The sequence below is a fragment of the Octodon degus genome, unplaced genomic scaffold, assembly GCF_000260255.1.
Source record: "Octodon degus isolate 3935 unplaced genomic scaffold, OctDeg1.0 scaffold00153, whole genome shotgun sequence".
NCBI classification, from domain to species: domain Eukaryota; kingdom Metazoa; phylum Chordata; class Mammalia; order Rodentia; family Octodontidae; genus Octodon; species Octodon degus.
In genome coordinates, this window is record NW_004524729.1 from 1138700 (window position 1) to 1159946 (window position 21247).

Genomic DNA, 21247 nt, shown 5'->3' on the forward strand with positions numbered 1-21247 from the left:
TGCTGTCCTCAGCCAGGGGACAAGTGGGCCTTGTTGGCCTGGTGCTCCCACAACTCAGCCTGGGAGGCACAGTCCCCTCTGGGAAGGGTTTTCTTGGGGTCCTGGCAGCAGCTGGAGCTGGGCCCCATGACAAGAATGGAAGAATAAGGGCAGGCCCAGGGTCTCATCAGCATTGGGGACAGGAGTGTCCAGGGATGTGTCACATTCTGGTCAAGCACTTGTTAAACATAGCCGGCATCTGTGAGTGTGGGCTGGGAAAGGGAGCTGGGCTGTACCCTCCAGCACGTTCCCACGTGGACCTTCTCAGCAAGGGACAGGGCAGCTGAGGATACAATGAAGCGTCCACACAACACCGTGCTCAGTGCCCAGCTCCAGGTCCATTTTGTGCACAGTCCATCTCCACAGGGCTCTCTGATTCAGTTCTTCGGTGTGGGAACTTCTTCCTGGACTTTGCCAACATTATTGCTGGCGGACTAGGCAAGCATGGACATCCACAGGCGTGAGGAGCTTCATCCCAGGGTGCGGTGGGGACAGGTCTAAGTTCTCCACCTCAGGTCTCTGGAAGGCTCTTTTACCAACTTAGGACAGCGCTTGCCTGATGGGTTCAGAGGCCACGGAGACTCCCGCTGGCCCTCCAGGACAAGATGTGCTGCCAATTCTGAGCCCTGTGTCCCTGGTGGAAGCCATCTGTCACCTCCGGCAGGTATTTGTGGGTACAGACAGTCCCTCAACCACACCTGGACAAAATAGTCTGCAGAAACAGGAGAGCCAGAACTGTGGAGAGGTGAGGCAGAGTGGGAATCCTCAGCATGGGCAGACAGAGCCATTACAGTGGCGCTGCGGGACGGCGTCCAGCGTTCCCTTGCTGGCCTCTGATTTGGAACCGGCTCATGTGACATGAGAGAGTTCCACTCAGTGAAGCCACATCAGGTACAGGAATATGAACGGACAGCAGGAGCTTCCAGGTCCCCACCCAGGTGCATGCTGAAATCTGCCCCATGCTACACGGGCATCGTCACAACCATTCTGTCCAGCGTAATCCCTCCAAGTGAAAGCCAGTGAAAGGAGAAAGAAACTCAAAGCATTTTTGGAGATACATATTTTTAGAAAATTGAGGCAGTCAGCATTTCTTGGCCCAGCTCCGAGGCAGCAATGATCCCCTTTCAGGGTAAATATGTGCACAGAGTAAATGCAGGCTGGGATCACGGTCACAGTGGGCTGCCAGAAACTACTGGCCCGTACGGAGGAGCGGAGCTCGCTGGGCCTCAGCCCTGGGTCCGGGCTACACAGTGAACCTACAGAAGGCACGCAACCCCTTGGGCTGCCACCTGCCCAGCCCAGGCAGGATCTTCTGCATCTTGAAAATGTATTGCAAGGGGCACTGTGAGTGAAATCAATTCTCTTAGATTCAAAAGACAGGCATAAAATTGGGTCCCTGTAACTCAGTGGGACCACTGGCTACCAGTCACATCAGAATTTCAGTGAAGAGGAGGAAATGGCAGAGTCCATGGACCCAGGGTCTGTGGCTCATCTGGAGGTTCCGTGACCACAACACTGGCATAGTCCCAGGGGCAAAGACACTGAATGAATTCTAGAGTCTGATATTTCCAAGATCTCCCAAGTTGGCCATGCATTTGACATGGTCCTAAGGGCAGCAAGACCATGGTGGTGGAGGAGGACAGGGCCAGTGGGAGTCAGGGAGCTGGGCCCAGGCCTTGAAATGGGTCTTCACATGTTGTATGGTCTCGGCTAAGCCCCTTGTGCCTGGCAGGACAGGAAGAGAAGGTGACGTGTGGTAGCCAGGGGTGCAGCTTTTCACTGGAGCCTCATTACTCACCAGAAGCAAGAAGTCGAGTGGGGACGGAGGGCCACCCCGGCTGGCACAGAGGTGTTGCGCTTTCTCGTTGGCTTCATGGCAGATTTGATTTCCACCGATCCTGAATTTATTTTACCTTAAATTTCACAAGCTCAGTTCTCTGGCTTTGCGCTCCACGGCTTGGTCATTTAGATACAAGCCCGGCTGGGTTCCAGCCGCTCTTCCCCCTGCTGGCTTCCTCTCAATGTTGTAGTGCTGTGTCTTTGGCCATCTTTGGGGACCCCTCAGCAGTGGCTCATTCATTCATTCAGTCATTCACTTGGGTGGGGACAGAGCACTGAGTCCTGCCATGGGAGGTGGCAGAGGCAGGCACAGGCAAGAGCAAGATGCACTTACAGCAGAGCCCCACCTAAGGAGACAGGAGCAGGCAGCGTGGGGGTTCAGACTGATGATTTACTGGAGAAAACTGTCCAGTAAATCTTGCCGTTTTATGGCTGTGGATGCGCATGCACCCAGCATGGTACCAGTCACGCTCCACCCCGCCTGGCTGGCCAGTCTGTCAGCATGGACTCTTCCAGGGAGTCTCACAGAAATCGCAATAGGTGTGTACTTTCACACTGTCTTCTGGGTCACATGTCACCACACCAGTGCACTAGATGGGGATGGAAAGGTGTCCCTTTTGTCGTTGTTGCTAAAGACACACGGTGAGGCCCACCTTGCACCTGCCAAGCTCTTCTGAGCTCATTCAATGGGAAGGAGCCCTCCCCGCAGAAGTGGTGAGTTAAAGGCTATCTGTCCATTTGCCCATCCATCTGTCCATCCATCCATCCATCAATTGGCCCATTCATCCATCCATCCATCCATCTGTCCATACATCCATTGGTCCATCCATCCATCCATCCATCCATCCATCCATCCATCCATCCATCCATCTGTCCATCCATCGATCCATCAATCCATCCGTCCATCCATCCATCTAGCAGTATTCACAGGGGGCCTACAAGGTGTCCAGCACTTGGAAAAGTGACATTCTAGAGACCTCATGTTCTGGCGGGCCAAGGGAGGCACGAGGCATGGTGCAGGACCCCAGGGTTAGTTTTCCAGGGTGACCTAAAATGTGAAAGAACATGGGGTTGGGAGTGGGTGAGGCGGAACAGGGCACAGCTTTTTGACTCCTCTACAGCATTTGGGCATCTAGGTTTCTAGTCTGTGCGGTAGCAAGGGAGCAGAGCACTTCCACCGTAGCTGTGCCGGCCCCCGTGGGGTGGGAGCACTGTGGGCAGCACTGCTGCAGGAGAAGCGCAAGGGAGCGCCTCGGACGCCTGGACCCACCTAGCCGGCCTGGCCCGCTCTGTGCTCTGCTGCAGCTCCTGGATCTCCTCTTGCATCTGCTGGGGCTTCGTGAAGTGGCCCAGGAAATTGAAGTAATCTTCTGCATAGGGCCGGTGGACCGCTGGGGAGTAGTTAATACCCAGTTTCTCTAAAAACTCTTGGTAAGTAATGTGCCCTCGTCCCTCGGTGTCGTAGCTGAAACAAGAACAAAGAACAACGCCGGCATCAGCAGCCATGGAGGTCCGCAGGCACTTAGGGCTGCATGGCCTGGGAAGAGCTCGGGTATCGCGTCCTCACCGTGAGCGACCAGAAGGGCAGAGGGCCGGCCTGGCCCAGTCCTGTTGGAACCCGCACTTGCCAGGGTCCCCCGGTGCCCCGCACGCACCTGGTTTGCAACCTACTGCTCTGAATCAGCAGAACCATTTTTTTTGTGTGTAAGATCCATCCTGGAAGAACACAACCAAAACCAAGCACTTGTCCCACTGGTGGGGACACAGCTGTGACCACAGAAAATGAAACCAAGCCTTCCGCACATTCAACAGTTTTTATTGTGTTGAGCACTGATATGTAAAAGGAGCTATGCTAAGACTTAGAAGAAAATCCTCCAAAAAAGCATATTCCATCTGAAGACTACGAATAAATGAATGCCACTTGATTCGAGGGTGGTACAAGCCCCATTTTCTCCCTGAAGCGATGGCAATTACACACACCCAACAAGAGAGACGAGAAGGGAAACAAGATAAGAAGTGCGTTCAGTGCCTTTTATGTCATTTTCTATTATCAAGATTTTTCTGAATTATAATTCATTAAAAAAGACATAATGGAGGGTTTTTATCTCCCAACGTTATTCAAATAGAATAGAATTACTTCAATAAAAACGGTTAGGCAAATTGCCAATTTTCTTTAAAGGAAAATTGCATGTATTTTTATAGAAAGATCTGGGTCCTCATCTAATCGATAAAAATGGCATTTGCAGATGTGATTTTTCCCCCCATATAAACTCGGAGGTGCAAGGAACTAGACTTGCTGAAAGACTCCCTGAAATGATCTCGCGAGGCTGAGCTTGCACAAGGATGCCATGGGTCCCACCGGCTGAGCCTAGCTGCCTAAAGTCTGCAGACCGTCCGCTGTCCTCACAGGAGGAAGAAGAGGTCAGAGGCTGGGCCCTTCCCATGAGCTCTCTCGCTCACATGCACAGGGGAGGTGGAAGCCTGCATTCCAGGTCAGCAGCTAGAGCTATGTAGCCAGACCCTGTCTCAAAAACCAACCAAACAACAGGAAAGCAAAGCAAAGCCACACACCCACAACGGGGGCCAGCCAGCCAGGCCGCCACCCAGAAGCAGGCGGGTGCACAGGCCTGGTGAACGTGCCTGCCTTGCTGTGGTTGGTGTGCTGTATCCACATTTCTATAAAATCAGTGTCTCACAGTTCAGGCGTGGAAACAGGAGAAGAGGCCATTGCTGGGCAGCAGCTTATGTCTGTGAGGTCACTGCTTGGGCTCAGCCCAGGCTGGAGAGAACCTATTCGGTATCCATCTGATAAACCTCTGGACAGGGCCAGCCCTGAGGCAGGAAAGGCTGGGAGAAGCTCACGGCTTCCGGAGGCCTCTCCTTGGCCACAAAGGCCAGTGACTCCTAGGCAGTACCACCAAGGACAGGGGCTGTCCCTACTGCTGAAACCAAGAGGGGCAGGCAACCCTCTCCTGAGCTGTGGGGTGACACCAGGGCTGTGCATCTGTCTCTAACTGCACAAGGACTGGATCCAGCCTGGTGCCACCTGAGGGAGGCGGCAACACAACTCTGGCCGGGACACCTGCTGACCAAGCTTCCAGAGCGTCCCCACCCTGCCAGGACGGTTCTGGACAGAGGGGCTGGACAACTCCCGGTACCTCTGCCAGACCCACCCTCCTCCTGGGGGCAAGGAGCCTTGCTGGGTGCTGGCCCTCAAGTCCCTCGGTGGAGGGGTGGGTGGGTGCAGCTGGAGACCGAGGCCGGGGCAGGAGGCACGGAGCCACTGCTCGCCAACGGCCAGGCAGAGTGACGGCTTCCGCGCTGGGTGGCCCTCCTGCTGCGGGCTGCTCCAGAGAGTCCCAACAACCGGCCGTAAATCACGACACTTGAACTGAATGAAAAGGCACTTCTTAATTACTTCATTAATAAAGATCATAAACATTCTCCTCTCATCGCAAAGGAGCACAAGACCAGATTGCACAAATTGCAACTAAAATATTGTTATGAATGTGAATAATAAGAGAGTTAATTCAGCTTACATAACCTCACCCTTCATTACATAATCCTTTGTGTAACATTAAAAAAGAATCAACTTGCCTATAAAGGTTGAATTTTAAAATGGCTCAGCAACAGATGTGCCAGGGAAATTGTGCGCATAGGCACAGGCCCCATAAAACCTCGCATGTGTGTACGGCGGTGCTCATTAATTTATGACATAATCAGATCACTCTGGCCTTTTATCGTACATACAGCGGTTCCATGGCATACGCAAGCTGGATGTGTTCATATTGTTCTGCTCCGCTCAGGAAGCCTGGGTCTTTTCTGTTCAGTTCAGGCACTTGCTTCTTACACGTGTTTTGGAAGTAGTTTTGAATGTCAGTGATGCCAGAGGTGAGGGCAGGACTGGGGTGTGGGGTGAGGCACACTGATGAGCCAGGCCACACCGTGCAGGAGGAGGAGGATGTGCCTTGTGCAGCCGGGGACCATCCTGGAGGTTATTCTGGTGGCTCTGACGTGAACTTCAGAATGAGCACTGACCAGACGCCTGCGGTGGCCTGACCCACTGGGCATAGCCAGAAAGCCCTGAAGAAGTCACTGAAGGCTGGCACTGTCTGCTCCATGCCCATGAGCTGCAGGGTCCCATGTCTCTCCTCTGTTCTCCCAGCACATGGAGGTCCGGCCTCAGAGAGCCACGCAGTGACTGGGGAGTCCACTTCTTCTGAGGATGCCCACCAGCGCTGCAGAAGCTTTGACTCTTTGCAGAGTTCCCCCAGCTCAGCCAGAGCCCACCAGGCCAACATGTCCCAAAGGCCAACGTCCCCAAGGGCAAGTCCTGCACACTTAGCACGCTGAGGCTCAACCGCTGCGGCTGAGTCACATCCAAGCTTCCTTCCGAAGCTAAAGTCCCCACTCACTCGACTTCTCCCAGCCTTTCCTGCCTCAGGGCTGGCCCTGTCCAGAGGTTTATCAGATGGATACCGAATAGGTTCTCTCCAGCCTGGGCTGAGCCCAAGCAGTGACCTCACAGACATAAGCTGCTGCCCAGCAATGGCCTCTTCTCCTGTTTCCACGCCTGAACTGTGAGACACTGATTTTATAGAAATGTGGATACAGCACACCAACCACAGCAAGGCAGGCACGTTCACCAGGCCTGTGCACCCGCCTGCTTCTGGGTGGCGGCCTGGCTGGCTGGCCACACCTGGCCCCTCTGCCGACCTTGCCCACCTTGCTGCTGCCCACAGGGGGTTCTCTTTGGTCTGCTTCTAGAACACACTCACTCTGTCATGTTCCTGGAAAGTTTCTTTTGGATCCTGCTGAGGGCCATGTCACCCTGCATCCTGGGACCCAGGAGCCTAACACTGAGTCGGCACTTAGTTTCAAAAAATTACTCCTTCCTGGCTGAAGGAATGAGAGAGAATGACCCCACATGGCAACTTTTCTGCGGCGGTCTCTTCCTAGCCCAGCAGGGGCTTGTGCCTGACAGCGCAGGGTCACAGACCCTGGTCTGGTGCAGGGAATAGGACTCCCTTGTTCCTCCCACCCACTGTGAGCTGGGCTCTGCGACCTGCTGGCGGGGACCTCAGCCAGTCCTGGAGCTGGGCTGTGGGCACACCCCTGTAAGCTGCTGTGACCCTGCAGCTCTGGAGTCCCCACCCTTGGCATGGCATCCCCCACTAAGATGATAGAACCACCCCTGGAAGCCAGCCAGGCCCCCCAGACACTACTTGGAAGGGAACCATCCATAAAAGCCACTAGGTCTGCAGCAGAATAAGTCATAAAATATTGATGTGCTGAACCGCTGAGATTTGGGGGTTAATTTATTAATTTACTTCTACAGCATAAACTAGACCCTCCAGATTAATCCAGAGCTCTAAAACCACGCACTTCACAGGTGCTTAATAAGTGTGGAGTGAATAATGGATGTCAACAGTTTTTTTCTTGTCTGTATTTTTGCCATTTTTTTTTAAACGTTCCCATTTTCATATGAACAGAACATCATCTTCCCGTGCTTCTGCCTGCCCAGTGGTGGGTCTTCCTGTTCGCACTCACGACATGGGCCTGCTCAGACCCCCAGATGAACAACGGTGTCACCAGCCTGGGTGCTCCTGACTCTCCTGGGTCCTGCTACTCAGGATTGGGTTTGGGGATCCCCACACACTACCCTGGGGAGGATGCTGGCTCTTCCCCGTTGTTAGGGCAACTGGAGGAGCTGCCGGTACCTTGACAACCTGTCCTGCAGGCGCAGCTCCCAGCATGCCCTGCTTTGGGAATGGAAGCCGTCAGCCGGCGGCCTCTAACTGCACACACACACACACACACACACACACACACACACACACACAGATGTGAGGGGAACAAGCCAGGAGGAGGATGTGGGGGAGGACACTGAGACAGAGGATGGCATTTCCACTCTGGGCAAAAGAAAAATGCCATCGAGACCTCGCTGTTGGTGGTCTCTGCTGAGTGCATGGTGGATGTTTATTGTCTTCTCCTTCGTGTTGTTCTGGGCTGTGTCTTGAGCGAGTGCATATTCACAGTGCCCTGGGGAGCGCGTTCCGATCTCTCAGACGCCCTGCTGCCCGGGAGGCCTGCTGGGGACGGTCTCCCCTCTGCCGCCCCATGGGCCACACACAAGCTGCGGGCTCCTGGTTCCTGACTTCCAGCCCGGGGTCTCACACTGCGTGACGTTTCCTGCTCTTTGTTCTCTGCCGCACGGGGAGGAACACACTTGGGGCTTCCCCCTGGCCTCGCAGAGCCGTCCTCTCTCTTCCTGGGGGTAACACACAGAGACCGTGATGTGTGCCGATCTCTGTCTCTTTTTCCTTCTGGACACACACTCAGACCGCTTCTCCCAGCTATCCCCTCAGGTTAGCATAGACGGCAGAATGGAGACGGTTTCCACGCTGGTCCCTTCCACGCTGACCACATGGGCCTCTGTGGTCTCTGCTCTTCTCTGTGGGACTCAAAAGGTGACGGGTTGGCTGCTCTCGAATGGTGCAGTGGGTACGATATGCCCACCCACCCACTGGAGGCTGTGTTAGGGCCCCTGGCCGGCTGCCCCAGCCGTTCCACCACTCCAACTACTCAGTTTAAAAGGGCCCTTTATCCCGGGACTCTGGGAGGCTGAGGCAGGAGAATTACATGTTTGAGCCCAGCCTAGGGAACTTAGCAATTTAATGAGACCTCATCTCAAAATGAAAACTAAAACAAGCTGGGCACGTAGTTCAGTTCAAAGACCTTGGGTTCCTCCCCCAGTACCACAAAAACTAAACAAAAACCAAAAAGCCATTTTAGCCTTACAAGATGCACAGAGAAGCCTGTGGGGGTGGTTGTATGGCATTATGAACATATTCAATCCCACTGAACTGCATGCCTAGGAATGGTTATGGTGGCAAATTCCAACTGTATTTTAGCACAATAAAAAATTAGGAGATAAACCCTAACAATACAAATTTGCTTTAATGAGTGAAATGTAGACTTAACATGAACTATCTTTCTTTAGTTCCTCAAATAGAATAAAAATCCCAATACTAAGTGCTGCAATTCTGCAGACTGCCCGCACACTGCTAAGGGACACCCAGAAAGGTCACAGCCGGGCAGGGAGGTGCGTGGTGCTGGCCGGAAGAGGCAGCTTTGGCAGAGGCCTGAGGGGCTCCCCAGTGAGGGCAGGGAACCGGAACTTTGCACCAAGAACTGCCCTTGCCTACAGCCCCTCAATGGCTTTCTCCAGCCTATGGGATTCGTCCGCGCTCTTATATCTCTCCATTTAGCAAATTGATTTTGTCACATGCAAAAAAAAATTTGACAACTTAGTTCAAAAGTCCCGCTTAGCCGCCACTCATCCCGAGGCCTTCGGCAGTCGCTGCCTGGCTCTGCGCTTCATCGCTGAGCATTTCTCTTCTTAAGACCAGGCAGGGTATAAGGAGAGGCGCCGGTGCCATTCACTCCTGTTGGCCTCCCCGCTCCCCACCGAGCACACGCGCTGGAGGAACAGGGGAGGAGACAGCGGCGCCTGCCACACGCATGGCCCCGGCGGTCCTGAGCAGCCCGAGGGCACAGGAGGAGGGGCTCCGCTGTGCAGCCACGGAGCTCGGGGCCGAGAAGGGGCGCACCAGGGGGCCACACAGCCGGGAGGGGCCGGGCGGCAGGCTGAGGCGCCGGCTGCCCCGCTGTCATCGTACCCACTCGGGTCCCCGGCGGAAGGTCCAGCAACCAAGGGTGGGAGCGTCTGACCACGAGCCGCTTTCCTCAGAGTGAAAACCCGGGCATTTCATGCCTGTTCATTCGCGCGCGAGGAGATGCCTGTTCAGGGCAGCGCCAAGGGTGGCCCTGCTGGGAGGGTGCGACTCCACCGGAATTTCAGGAAGGGGCATGGGGCGCACGTCCACACTCTGCAGGGGCCCAAATGGGACGTGAGACTCCCCAAGGAGGCTGGTGCCTGCTGGGGTCCTCATTACCCCCGGGTCCTGGCCCGACCTGGGCCCAGCAGCCTCCTGATTCGCTTCCATCCTGGCCACACTGGAGTTCGCGGTTCTCCATGTCTGGCTGATAGCAGCAGCCGACACCATCTCTGTGAGGGGCCGCCTGAGCCTCCATTCTGCCCTGAGAATCCCAGACCACCGCTGATGGAACGACCTACTGGCCGTAGGCTGGGCAGCTGCCTGCTCACGAGGCCCTCCATCTGCATCCCGGTCCCCAAGACGCTAGGTGAACATCCCCTGCGCCGTGACCCTGCCGGGCCTCCAGGACCCAGGCACCCTTGCTGTTCACTTCTACCACCTGCCTGGGGCCATGCTGTGGCGGCTGCGGGCAGCACTCTGCTCTGGGAATCTATGCGACAGCTCCCTGTGCTCTGACTGTCCCCTGAGCTCAGGGACCAGCTCTGCAACCTCCACACAGGAGAGCTGGGCCTCTGCCTGCTGCACGCAGGTCACTGCTGACTCAGTTGCAACAACCTAGCTAATTTGCAGAGGGTGAAAGGGACAGGGAGTCTAAACTGGCCCTGTGTTGGAACTGATCTTTAAAAAAAAAAAAAAAAAAAAAAAAAAAAAAAAAAAGGATTTTATGAGAACTTCAAGTGGTTTTTCTAAATTAGATTCAAAACAACCCACCTAAGTCTAAACCTGGCTGCTCTGAACAGATGAAAAGCTGGAAGGCAACAGGCGCGGTGCTGTGAGCTCGCTCCCGAGTGGACACCAGGGCTGACGCCATCCTGCGGGAGCCGAGGGGGCAGCGAGGAGGTGACGAAAGAGGAGGCGAGTGGAGATGGGTCTGGTGCCTAAGACCTCAGACATCTACCCAGTGAAAGGCGCGAGGGGACCTGATTCAAACGCAGCAATCCTAAAGCACATTCTGAAAAATGGCACCTACGTTAGATGCTATTTGCAGTCTAAGAGGCCCTCGGGAAACTACTCCAAGTTGCCAAAACTATGCTTATTTTCTTCCAACAAATTACTTATCTATAAAACAGTCATGCAAGTTGATTTCCATCTGCAGGGGACAGGGAAACCTCCTTGTCCTTTACCCAGTGCTCATCTGTGTGTTGAGCCAGCAGCGTTAGAGGAGCCTTTGGAGAGTGACTTATTCCTCTAAAATGGGCTTGCGCTCCTGAGCTCTGGGTGTGCGTGGGCCTGCGCTCCTGCGCTCAGGGATACACGAAACTCTCAAGTCCGGTATTGCTGGGAAGGGCTCACCACAGCTCTCTGCTCTCTGCCCACCACAGCTGCTGCTGCTGAGGAGGGAGGAACCGGCACCCAGGACCCACTTAGGACTCAGGACCTGGATTGACTCCAACCCAAGGAGGCCCTCCCCAGCTCCCAGGCCCTCCCAGGAAAGGGGTGAAAGCTCTGCATGGCCTTTGCCACAACAGTCACCCCAAGGCCATCAGAACAGACCCAGACTCCCCCGAAGACTGCGCTTACCTTTGCCAAAGCTTCTCAAATTCTCTTGGTGTGAGGGGGATGTCAAAGCCATACAGAGCGTTCTTTATATCCCGTCGTCGAAGAATGCCATTGCCCTTGGAGTCGGTTTCTATGAAATTCTACAATGTCAAAAGATGGCATTTAGTAGCATATAAAATGTATTCACTAGTCAACATCTGAAGTGATCAAAGCGATTTCTCTTCCTCCCTCCTTTAACCTAAGTTCCAGATGTCCTCATGGACCCTGAAGGGAGGACGATGGGCTCAGCAGGAAGGGGGTCATCGCTGGGCAAAGGTGCCGTCTCTGGGGCACAACCTGGAATTCTGCCCCCACCAACAACCTGTGTCTACTCACTAGTGGAAACAAAGGTGAACCAGACCCTCAGAAATGAGGTTGGGAGTGCCTGCCCATTATGGTTTGCATCTGAATGTCCTTCACGAAGTCACAGGGGCAGGATTTTCAGAGGTTGCTCAACCTACAGTTTATGATTGATTCATGGTCCAGTACTAGAATTAAGGGTGTGAGTGTGACGCCCGCCCCAAGGCAGGTGGTCTGCGAACAGTATGAAGGGCAGTAGGAGGCGTGCTTTGCTCCAGTCTGCCTGCCGTGGACCATTCTCTGCCAACCCATCCTGCCCTGGAGCCCGCTGACTATGGACTGAAACCTCTACAGACTGTGAGCTCAGTAAACCTTTCCTCTTTTAACTCTGGGTGTCAGATATTTTGTCTCAGTAATGAGAAAAGGAACTAAGACGCCACCTGAACAACGCAGTGGGTTTGGTCCTCCAGCTGCAAGAGGTGAAATGGGGGACACCAGATGCCAGCTGGTGTGACAGGAGGATGTGGTGCCATGTCAGTGTCCCCCAGAGGTGCAGCAGAACCTGGGGACTTGGTAGGGATTTAGGAGGACCACAGACTGGAGGAGCACCCAACACCATGGTGCCCAGCTAAGGTTCCCACCTGACAGCCAGGTAATGTCCCGGTGGCAACATAGTGGAATAGACAGAATGGGCATGAGGCCCTCTTCAAACCTTAAGCCCATTTGTGAGAGAACAAAACATTCCCTCCCCAGATGAAGAAGGACATAAGGGCACCCCTCTGTCCACCCCCCGAGTCAGCGCTGTGCTGCAGGCTCGGCCAGCTCTCTGAGGTAAGACAGAGCCAAGGTGTGACGGCAGGGCAGGAAGAAGCAGCTGCCCTTGCTCCGGGGGCGGCACTGTGCTCACAGAAGCACAAGCAGCTGCAAACAAGCTCTGGAAGAGGCAAATCTAGCAAGAAAAGCTGGATTCTATGTGAACAGGCAGAACTGATCACTTTTTATAAAAGTCACAGGAAAAGAAAGATTTAAGGATAACATTTAAGACGGTCCTAAGAATAAATCTAAACATGATTTGTAAGAACTCTATCTAGAAAAGTCTTAACCTTGCTCAGTGAGGGGTTTTTTGGTTTTTTTTTTTTTTTTTTTGGATGTAATTTGGAAAACAGTCAAAACCCTCTGATAAACGAGATGGAGGGAATGCCTACCAGCTAATTACTTTTTTAAAAATTTTATTTATTTTATTCTACTTTTTGATACAGGGTCTCACTTGCAGCTTGGACTCATAGTGATCCTCCTGTCTCAGCCTCCCCAGTGCTGGGATTACAGGTGTGAGCCATCACGCCCAGTTTCAGTGACTGGCATAGCATGCCCAGGGTGGGGCTGGCAAGGCAGGCACTATGGGGTATCGAAGTCAGCACCTTGTGCTTGCCAGACAGGTGCTTACGCCGCTGAGCTAGCTCCCCAGCCCTAACAGCTAATTACGATAAATCAATGTTATAACAACTACAAAGATGAGGTACAGATGCCCCAGGACACAGCCTGAGCAGCGAGACAGAAGGGGGTGTCTGGAGACATCTGGTGTCCCCTGTTTCACCTCTCACAGCCAGGGGACCAAACCCACTGCATTGTTCAGGCGGTGTCTTACTTACTTTTCTCACTGCTGAGACAAAATGCCCAACACCCAGAGTTAAAGGAGAGAAGGTTTATTTAGTCTGTAGAGGCTTCAGTCCATATCAGCGGGCTCCAGGGCAGGGTGCATTGGCAGAGAACGGTCCACAGCGGGCAGACTGGAGCACAGTAGCAAGGGAGAGGGGAGGAGGGAGTCTACCGTGAAAGGCGAGGCTGCCAGGGGCCCTCCAGGGAAGAGATGAGCCGGCCTTGCCATCCCAGCACATACACATGCAGCCCAGTTCTCAAGACCTGAACAGGGCGGAGGAGACTGTGAAATCCTAAGAAAGATTCCGAGACAACTTCACATCCCCAAGGTAAGACAGGATGTCTTCCAGAGAAAGGCTGTTGACTTTGACCGCACTAAAAAGCAAAGCTTATATTTATCACAAGACTCCAAGTGAAAGAGGCAGAACCAGAAATCAAACTGGGAGGAGATACTCGCATCAATATCACTAACCAAAGAGCGGTAGTCAGGGCCGGCTGAGTTCGGTGGTGGGGCTGTATGACCCAGCACTTCAGAGGACCTGGGCTGGATCCCTGGCGCTGTAAGAAATGAAGTATCCAGGCCACAACAAAAATTCCTACTGGCCAATAAGAAAAAGACAGCTGTCCCCGAATGCTGCAAAGAGTCTCAAGTAAGCACTAGGCAACAAAGAAAACCTGACTAATGAATAAACAAGTAAAAGATGCCTGATCTCATTAATAATCAATAATATGCTAATGAAACACAATAAGCTACTATTTTAGATTCTCTACCATGGAAAAGTTAAGTCTGAGAGCACCAAGTGCTATGTTGATATGGCTGAGTGGTGACACGGGTCTGTCTTGCACAAATCCAAAAACACCTCCTGTGCCGTCTCCTCCAGAAGCGGGCTGATGGACTGAGTCTGTGACACGGGTGATACTCCTCACCTTCATCCGAATAGAAGTCACATGCTGGCCACTTTAAATGTACTTGAGCTGCGCATACATACCTTAAATAGTCCACAGTACGGTCATTTAATTTTTCCAATTTGGAAGCAGATACTTTATTAACTCATAAAAACAACACAGTAGATACCTTAGATCATCCTTCTAATAGGAAGTTAGAAGGATCATCCTGTTGATCAAAGTTCATCCTGTTGATCTGGTCCTCCCTATTTCCAGCATCTCCACCCTCCACAAAATGGGTGGTCTTTTCCTTCATTCCACCTCGTGGAGATGATAACTTGAACGGCCACGGGAAGTCATTTGCCTCTTTGAAGCGTTTTCCAACAGTATAGATCTCATGAATCAGCTCCTCCATGCAGATGGTGCCATATTCACCAAGAGACCGAGCCATCGATGAGTTATCTGTCAAGGCAACTTGCTTCTTATTGCCTTTGCCACAGCCACGCTTGTATATTAGTTCGTTCACTGACTTCAGGTTTGGGTACCCCATGTAATAGAGGGCTCCACAGTTCTTAGCATGTTACCTGAAGCCTTGTTGAGCTTAACGAAGGTACCGTCGATGATTTGGTACCTTCATGGTACCAAAGAAGGCAAAGAAGCTGCAACACCTTGCAGACCTTTGGGCTCACACCATTGACACCCCTGATCCGGGTGACAAATGCAGTTTGGGCTCTGCAGGGACGCAGAAGTGGCCAGCTTTCCTCGCCATCCTAGCCATTTGGATCTCAGCTCTGTACATCTGTCTGTCCTCCTTATGACAGTGCCTGGCTTTTTCCTAGATGAACTTCCTCCTCACCTTGCAAAGCGTCTTCTGGGCAAACTTCTTTCTCAGGCGCTCTATCTTTAACTCTATGAAATGTCTTGGCTTTTCCTTAAGGGTTTCTGGCACAGCAGGAGCCTTCTTTTTCTTCTCCTCTGCACCTTCCATGGTTCCAGTCGGAAAAGAACAGAGTCATTTTTTAAAAAAAATATTAAGATGTAAGAATTACTTCTAGAGGATTTCGAAGTCCCTTTGAGAAGATGTAGCAGATCTGACATGTACAAAAATATTGTAATACTGTAATCCACCACTCTGTCCTAAAAACTTGTAAAAATCTGAACAAATTGAAAGACTGATAATAGTTTTTCCCCAAAGGGAAGTCACTTCACAGACCCAGCCACTTCTGCCAAAATTGAGGAGAGCAGACGGGTTAATGCAGAGAATCGCAACCGACTGGAGCGAAGGCTGTGAGCAGCGACCTCCAGGGAACCACGAGGATGGAAGCAGGAAGAACATTCCAGCTCACTCCATGAGGCCAGCACCACCCTAAGACCCATACACTATGAACGCGCCAGAGCGGTGTCCCTCATGATGACATGTGTGCAATCCTCAGGAAAATACCAGCAAAGCAAACCCAACAATATACGACAGGAGCCACACACCCTGACCAAGCAGGGTTTCACCCAGGCACACAAGGACAGTTTGATATTTAAAAAATTCATTAAAGTAATCCATCACGTCAGCTGAAAGAAAAAAGAAAAAACACATAGTGATATCAAAGTTGAAGAAAAAGCATTTAACAAAATCCAAAGCCCATTTATGGAAATTCTTACTAGACTGAGGGCAGAGGGGGACCTCCCTAACTTGATAAAACACAGCTGCAAAGGCCACTAGCCAGCACCACACGTAGAGGTGCGATCCTAGAAGCCCTCCACTGAGATTGGGAGTGACACTAGGATGTCCCCGCTCACCACTGCCTTTCCACATCGTGTGGGAAATGTTAGCTAACACCACGAGACGACCAAGGGAATTAAAAGCACACAGGGTGGAAAGAAAGAATTTTTTTTTTCCCACAGGAGACATGATTGTCTACATAGAAAATACCACAGAATTAAAAATATAAACAAACAAACAAATGAAGACCCCTCCTGGAACTAAAAAGCAATGGTGCTAAGGTTGCAGGATAGGAGATTAATGTCCAGAAGTCGGTTGCATTCCTGTAGACCAGCAACCAAGAAGTAGAAGTTGAGATTAAAACACAATGCCATTCCAATGCCAACATTACGATGCACGAGATGAAATACTTAAGTACATATACAAGATCTACGCAAGGAAGATCACGAAACTCTGATGAAAGAAATCAGAGAAGGAACTAAAATGAAGAGCTGCTCCCCGTTGACAGACAGGAAGGCTCGGTATCATCAAGATAGCGGTTCTTCCCAGCTTGCTCTGTGGACTGTTAGGTGCAATCCCAGTTAACATCCTGGCCCGTTATTCTGTGGGTGCTGACAGATGGATTCTAAAGTTTCTTTGGACAGAGGCCCAGGAGAGCCAACACAGCCCTGATGTCGGAGAGTAACGCGGGAGGAGGAACACAACTCTTCTTCCAGATGTGCTGTGAAGCCACAGCAATTGCCACAGCAGAGTTGGCAAAGGAACAGAAAAACACGTCAGGGGAACAGAATAGAACACCCTTTGGCAAGCGCAGGGCCCAGGGCTCAATCCCCGGTACCGCATGCTGCGCCGCACTGAGCCAGAGACCGAGTCCTGGTGTGGTGGCGCACGCCTGTAATCCCAGCACTGGGGAGGCTAAAAACAGGAGGATCACTATAAGTCTGAGCTGTGCAGTGAGATCCTGCACCAAACACATAAAGGAAAAAAAAATGGTGCTGGGACAGGTAGACACACATATGCCAAAAAGAAAAAAAAAAAGTTTAAACATGGACCTTACTTTTACTTCATAAAAATTAACTAAGTGGGCCTTACACTTAAGTGTAGAATACAAATCATAAAATGCCTAAAAGATTATAGGGGAGAAAAATCTAGGTGACCTGTGTTATCTTTTAGGCATTTGATAAAGAACTTTTAAAACTCAACAATAATAAAAATAATTTAAAAGTGAGTTTAAAAAAAAGTGAGTTAAGACCTTAATAGGTAAATACACATATGAAAATATGCCCTGAATCACAGGTCACCAGGAAAATGCAAATTAACAACAGGAAACTACCACACACCTAGGAAATTGACCCAAACCTAGAACACAGCCAACACCAAGTGCTGGTGAGGACACGAAGCAACAGGAACCCTGAACTAAGGGTGGAGACAAAGTGGCCCAGCCACTTGTCACTCTGCACCAGCCTGCTGATGTCATCTGCTTGGACACAGCACCGATCCCCACTGCTCACTATCCGCACTGCTGCTTGGTGACTGTCACCTCCACCGGCTGCCTTCAGTGACCACTGGTCCTAGTGGGTTCCTGGCACATGTGCGGAGCACAGCTGGGGTGGGTGGCAGTGGTCCTCAGAGTCCCCAGGGCCCACAGGGGGCAGCAGTGGATGAGGCAGAGGCTGGGCTTTGTTAGAGGAGGAGTGGAAGGGAAGAGGTTGCAGCACCACCTGGGAAGAAGGGCTGGCTCGTACAGGAAAAAGGGTTTTGGGGGATTGGGTTGTTTGTCTTGCTCTGGGGGCTTGCAACCAGAGCCTTCACACTGAGCTATATACCTCCAACCCTTTGTATTTTTTAAATTTTGAGACAGGGTCTCAGTAAGTTGCCCAGGCTGGGCTTGACCTTGTGATCCTGCTGCCTCCACCCCCCAGAGTGCTAGGATTGCAGACACGCACACTGCACCTGGCTAGGGGCTCCTTGTTCACAGAAGTCACAGAGAAGGTGGCAGAAAGGACAGACAGTGCTGCCTCCTAGCGGGACCTGCACTCGTCGCAGGCCAGCGGGCACTGAGGCTGCTACCCCAGACCCTGCCCAGCACTCCTCACCCACTGGGTGCCTCAGTGAGCCGAGCAGAGCTTCAGCTGCGACCAGCTGGGTTACAGCAGCTCTGACGGGGACGCCGTGGACAGAACCACGCACTGGACACAGGCCGAGAAACCGCGCAGGGCAAGACAGCGACCAGGCGAGACAGCAAGGCCGCTTTGCAAGGCGCAAGCACTTCCGGCACAGAGGCGTAAGAGCCCTTGCTGGGCAACGCTGCTGTGTCCTCGTGCGCTGCAAAATAGAGCCTCGGCATCTGTGGTTTCCAGATGGACCCCGGGCCCCCGTGTGTCCTGTAGCGGTGGCTGCCAGAGCGTCCCAGCGCGGGCCTGCAGCCCCCGGCCTCAGCCACACCCGCGTGACTGCACCCCGTCCTATCACTTTGGCACCAGAGGCAGAATCGGCTCCTTAAAATGCATATTTATAACTGTGCCAAATTGCATACGACAGCTTCTCATCTTTCTTCATTCGAATTTGTCATTCTCATCCGGCCTGCAACATCACCAGGCCTTTCTCTGTGGAGCCCCACCCCTACACAACTCTCCGAGCACCAGCTGACCCGCAACGTGAGGCCTTAGTTTGTAAACGTCCTTTGAGGACACGAGGAGTCAGCAGATCGGGCGGACCAAGCCGTTTTCCCATCTCGTCTCCGCGGCGGCGTTTAGACAGCTTGTTCTCCCCGGCGGGCTTCAAACACTGGCATACATTTTCTTTCCTTTTAAGGAAATCATCATGTTCCTACCTTGGACAAGTCCGCCCATCTGTTTTTCGCTTTGATGACAAGATACTGATGAGCCTGCTCACAGGCCAACTCTGAATCCGCAACTTTCTGTTTGGGTCTTAAAAGAAAAAAAAATTAATAAATAACTGCGTTTAAATTTAATGGGCTCGCGAATCTCCCAAGGGGATCCCCCCACCCCCTGTTTGTTTCAAAGAAACCATTAAAGGCTGTGTTTTCACATCTGGTCTAACTTAATTCTTAAAATACAGTCTTAGCTTCCTAGCTGCACGGTAGGGAAGTCATCTGAAATTTTGCAAGTCTGTTTATTGTCAGATAAATGCTATTCGAGTTTTTTGTGTGTGCAACATATAAACCCCACCAGGGCTCATTTATTCTCGGGGTGGGGGGACACACCATGATACAACATTAAATGTCCGAGAAATAAAACAAATGCACACTTTTCGACTTGAAGTTGCAAGCTGGGGAGAGAATGAAGCCCACACAGTTGAGGCACAGCGAGAGAGCTCAGCTTACGGATTTCCGGGCCCCGGCTCATTTTCCAAGGTTAGGTGTGTAGGACTAAAGGAAAACCAACAGTCTGCTATGCTCACTCCCAGCGGGATGGACTTGCTCTCTCAGTCCTGGGTACAAGAATGGTGAAACCCCGTTGGAGGAACTGGGGTGACCTGGGTCTCCCCTCCCGCTGAAGCACATTATGGGGGGATGCAACTCTATACTCAGCGAGGGGCGCCTTCACTGCAGGGATGTGGCCAGGGCCTGCCTCAGTCATGGGCTGCAGTGCGTGTGTTCCCTACCTGCCCCCCTTCTGGTATCCCCTGCTGTGGCCTGGAGGCTGTACCCACACATCTGTGTCAGCAGCCCTTGCCCTCACCTGCCCCTCTGCGCCATTACTCCAACTGCCTACCGGACTCCACAGAACCACGGAACTTCCAGGGTGGAGAGGGGTCCAGGCTCTGCCACACCTGTCCCCTGTCACCACCTCACCGCAAAAGGTGGTGGAAGGCTGGTGGGATTGTGCCTCATGCCTGTTGCTTTTACTTAAAAGGATTTTCAGTATCAGGACCTGTATCCCTGGCCATCACCTTCAGACTCTTCCTGAATCCAAAGGACTCCCTGGGGCCGTCCCACAGCTGTTACACAGCCCTGAGGACATGTGTCATCCATCTTCCCCGACCCCAGCAAAGTAGATATAGCTGCCCCCTCACCAGGAAGCGTTGGACAAATACGCTGAAACACAGGTGAAAGGGGTAACCTCAGAAACTGAGGGGGAGGGGCCACGGGTAGGAGGCTGGGAGCTGCTCTGAGATGTGTGTGAGGAGGTGGCAGCGGCCACGTGAGGAGCCTGAGGGGCACCAAGCTGCCCAAGAGTCCTGGGGCACACCGCTGCCCCACGCGAGGGCCACTGGGCTCCTTTGCTCCTCCTTTCCCTCCTTTGATCACCAAAAGCTCTGCACAGAATGCAAAACACACCTCTGTGAGGACGTGACAGGAAGCTAGAGGAGAGGAAATCAAAACTCAAAGAATGACAGTCACGGGACGTGTGGGTCCTGCCCCACGAGGCGAGGGCACGGCAAGGAGCCCTGCTGCACTGCTTGGGGCAACGAAAGCCAGTGCAGCCACTGAGGAAATGAGTGTGGAGACTCCTCGGAAACTAAAAGCTAGAAATTCCAGCCCACCCACCTCTGCCCTTCCGAGGTATCTTCCTGAGAGAGCTGCCCTCACTCTATTGCACTGGTCCACGCCCATCCCTAGCAGCTGAACCATGGGAGCCGCCCACACGCCCATCCACAGATAAAAGGAGAAGGAAAGTGGTGTTTCCACACCGTGGAGCGCTGCTCTGCTGCGGAGGTGACTTGGGTCCTCTGGGAAGAGGCGCACCTTGCGACCATGATGTTCAGTGAAATAAATGAGACACGGAGCTTAAGTCTTGCATGATTTCTCTTCCATAAGAAACTCAAAATATAAATAAAGTAAAAAGCAAAATAAAGGATGATGGGAAATAGGCAGATCTTTTCGGAAAAGAAATGGGAAGAGAAGCTTTGGCAAGGAAGTAGTCAGGCGTGCTGCGTCCGCGCCCAGGCCCTGCAGTGAAGGCAGTCACTGTGAACTGCAAGCACGGACTAAGAAGAATAAAGATTTATAAAAGGATTTATCTGAGATGATTGAAATGTTCTAAAATTAGACTGTGATGATTGTACACTTTAAATTTACTAAAAATCACTTTAAATAAGCAAATTTTAGGGCCTATAAATTATACTTCAATAAGACAATCACAACTTTTAATTATAGCCCCATCAAAAACCAATTTAAATTCTGAAAATGTTCTTTTCCCTTCTTTGATATGATAAAAGGGCTGGGGAGATAGCTCAGTAGAATAAGCGCTTGCCTGGCAAGAGCAAGGCCCTGAGTTCAATCCCCAGTACCATGCCAAAAAAAGAAGTTATGATAAAAATATTACCCAAGGAGATGGGCGAGAGAAAATGGACTCAAAAGAGTCTGAATTTAGGGGAGATAGCAGCATAAGTGTCTGCCTGGCAAGCA

The 21247-nt window shown here is 52.0% G+C and overlaps 1 protein-coding gene across 1 annotated transcript in view; it reads right to left on the bottom strand.

Annotated features, from left to right (window-relative positions):
- Window positions 1-21247, bottom strand: part of Efcab6 (EF-hand calcium binding domain 6) — a 94450-nt gene that overhangs the window by 40454 nt on the left and 32749 nt on the right. The window contains exons 8-10 of the mRNA XM_023702548.1: window positions 18707-18803; window positions 11301-11419; window positions 3149-3343 (exon numbers count right to left, since the gene is read on the bottom strand). Coding sequence (XP_023558316.1) covers window positions 3149-3343; window positions 11301-11419; window positions 18707-18803 — 411 coding nt within the window. The remainder of the gene's footprint in view (window positions 1-3148; window positions 3344-11300; window positions 11420-18706; window positions 18804-21247) is intronic.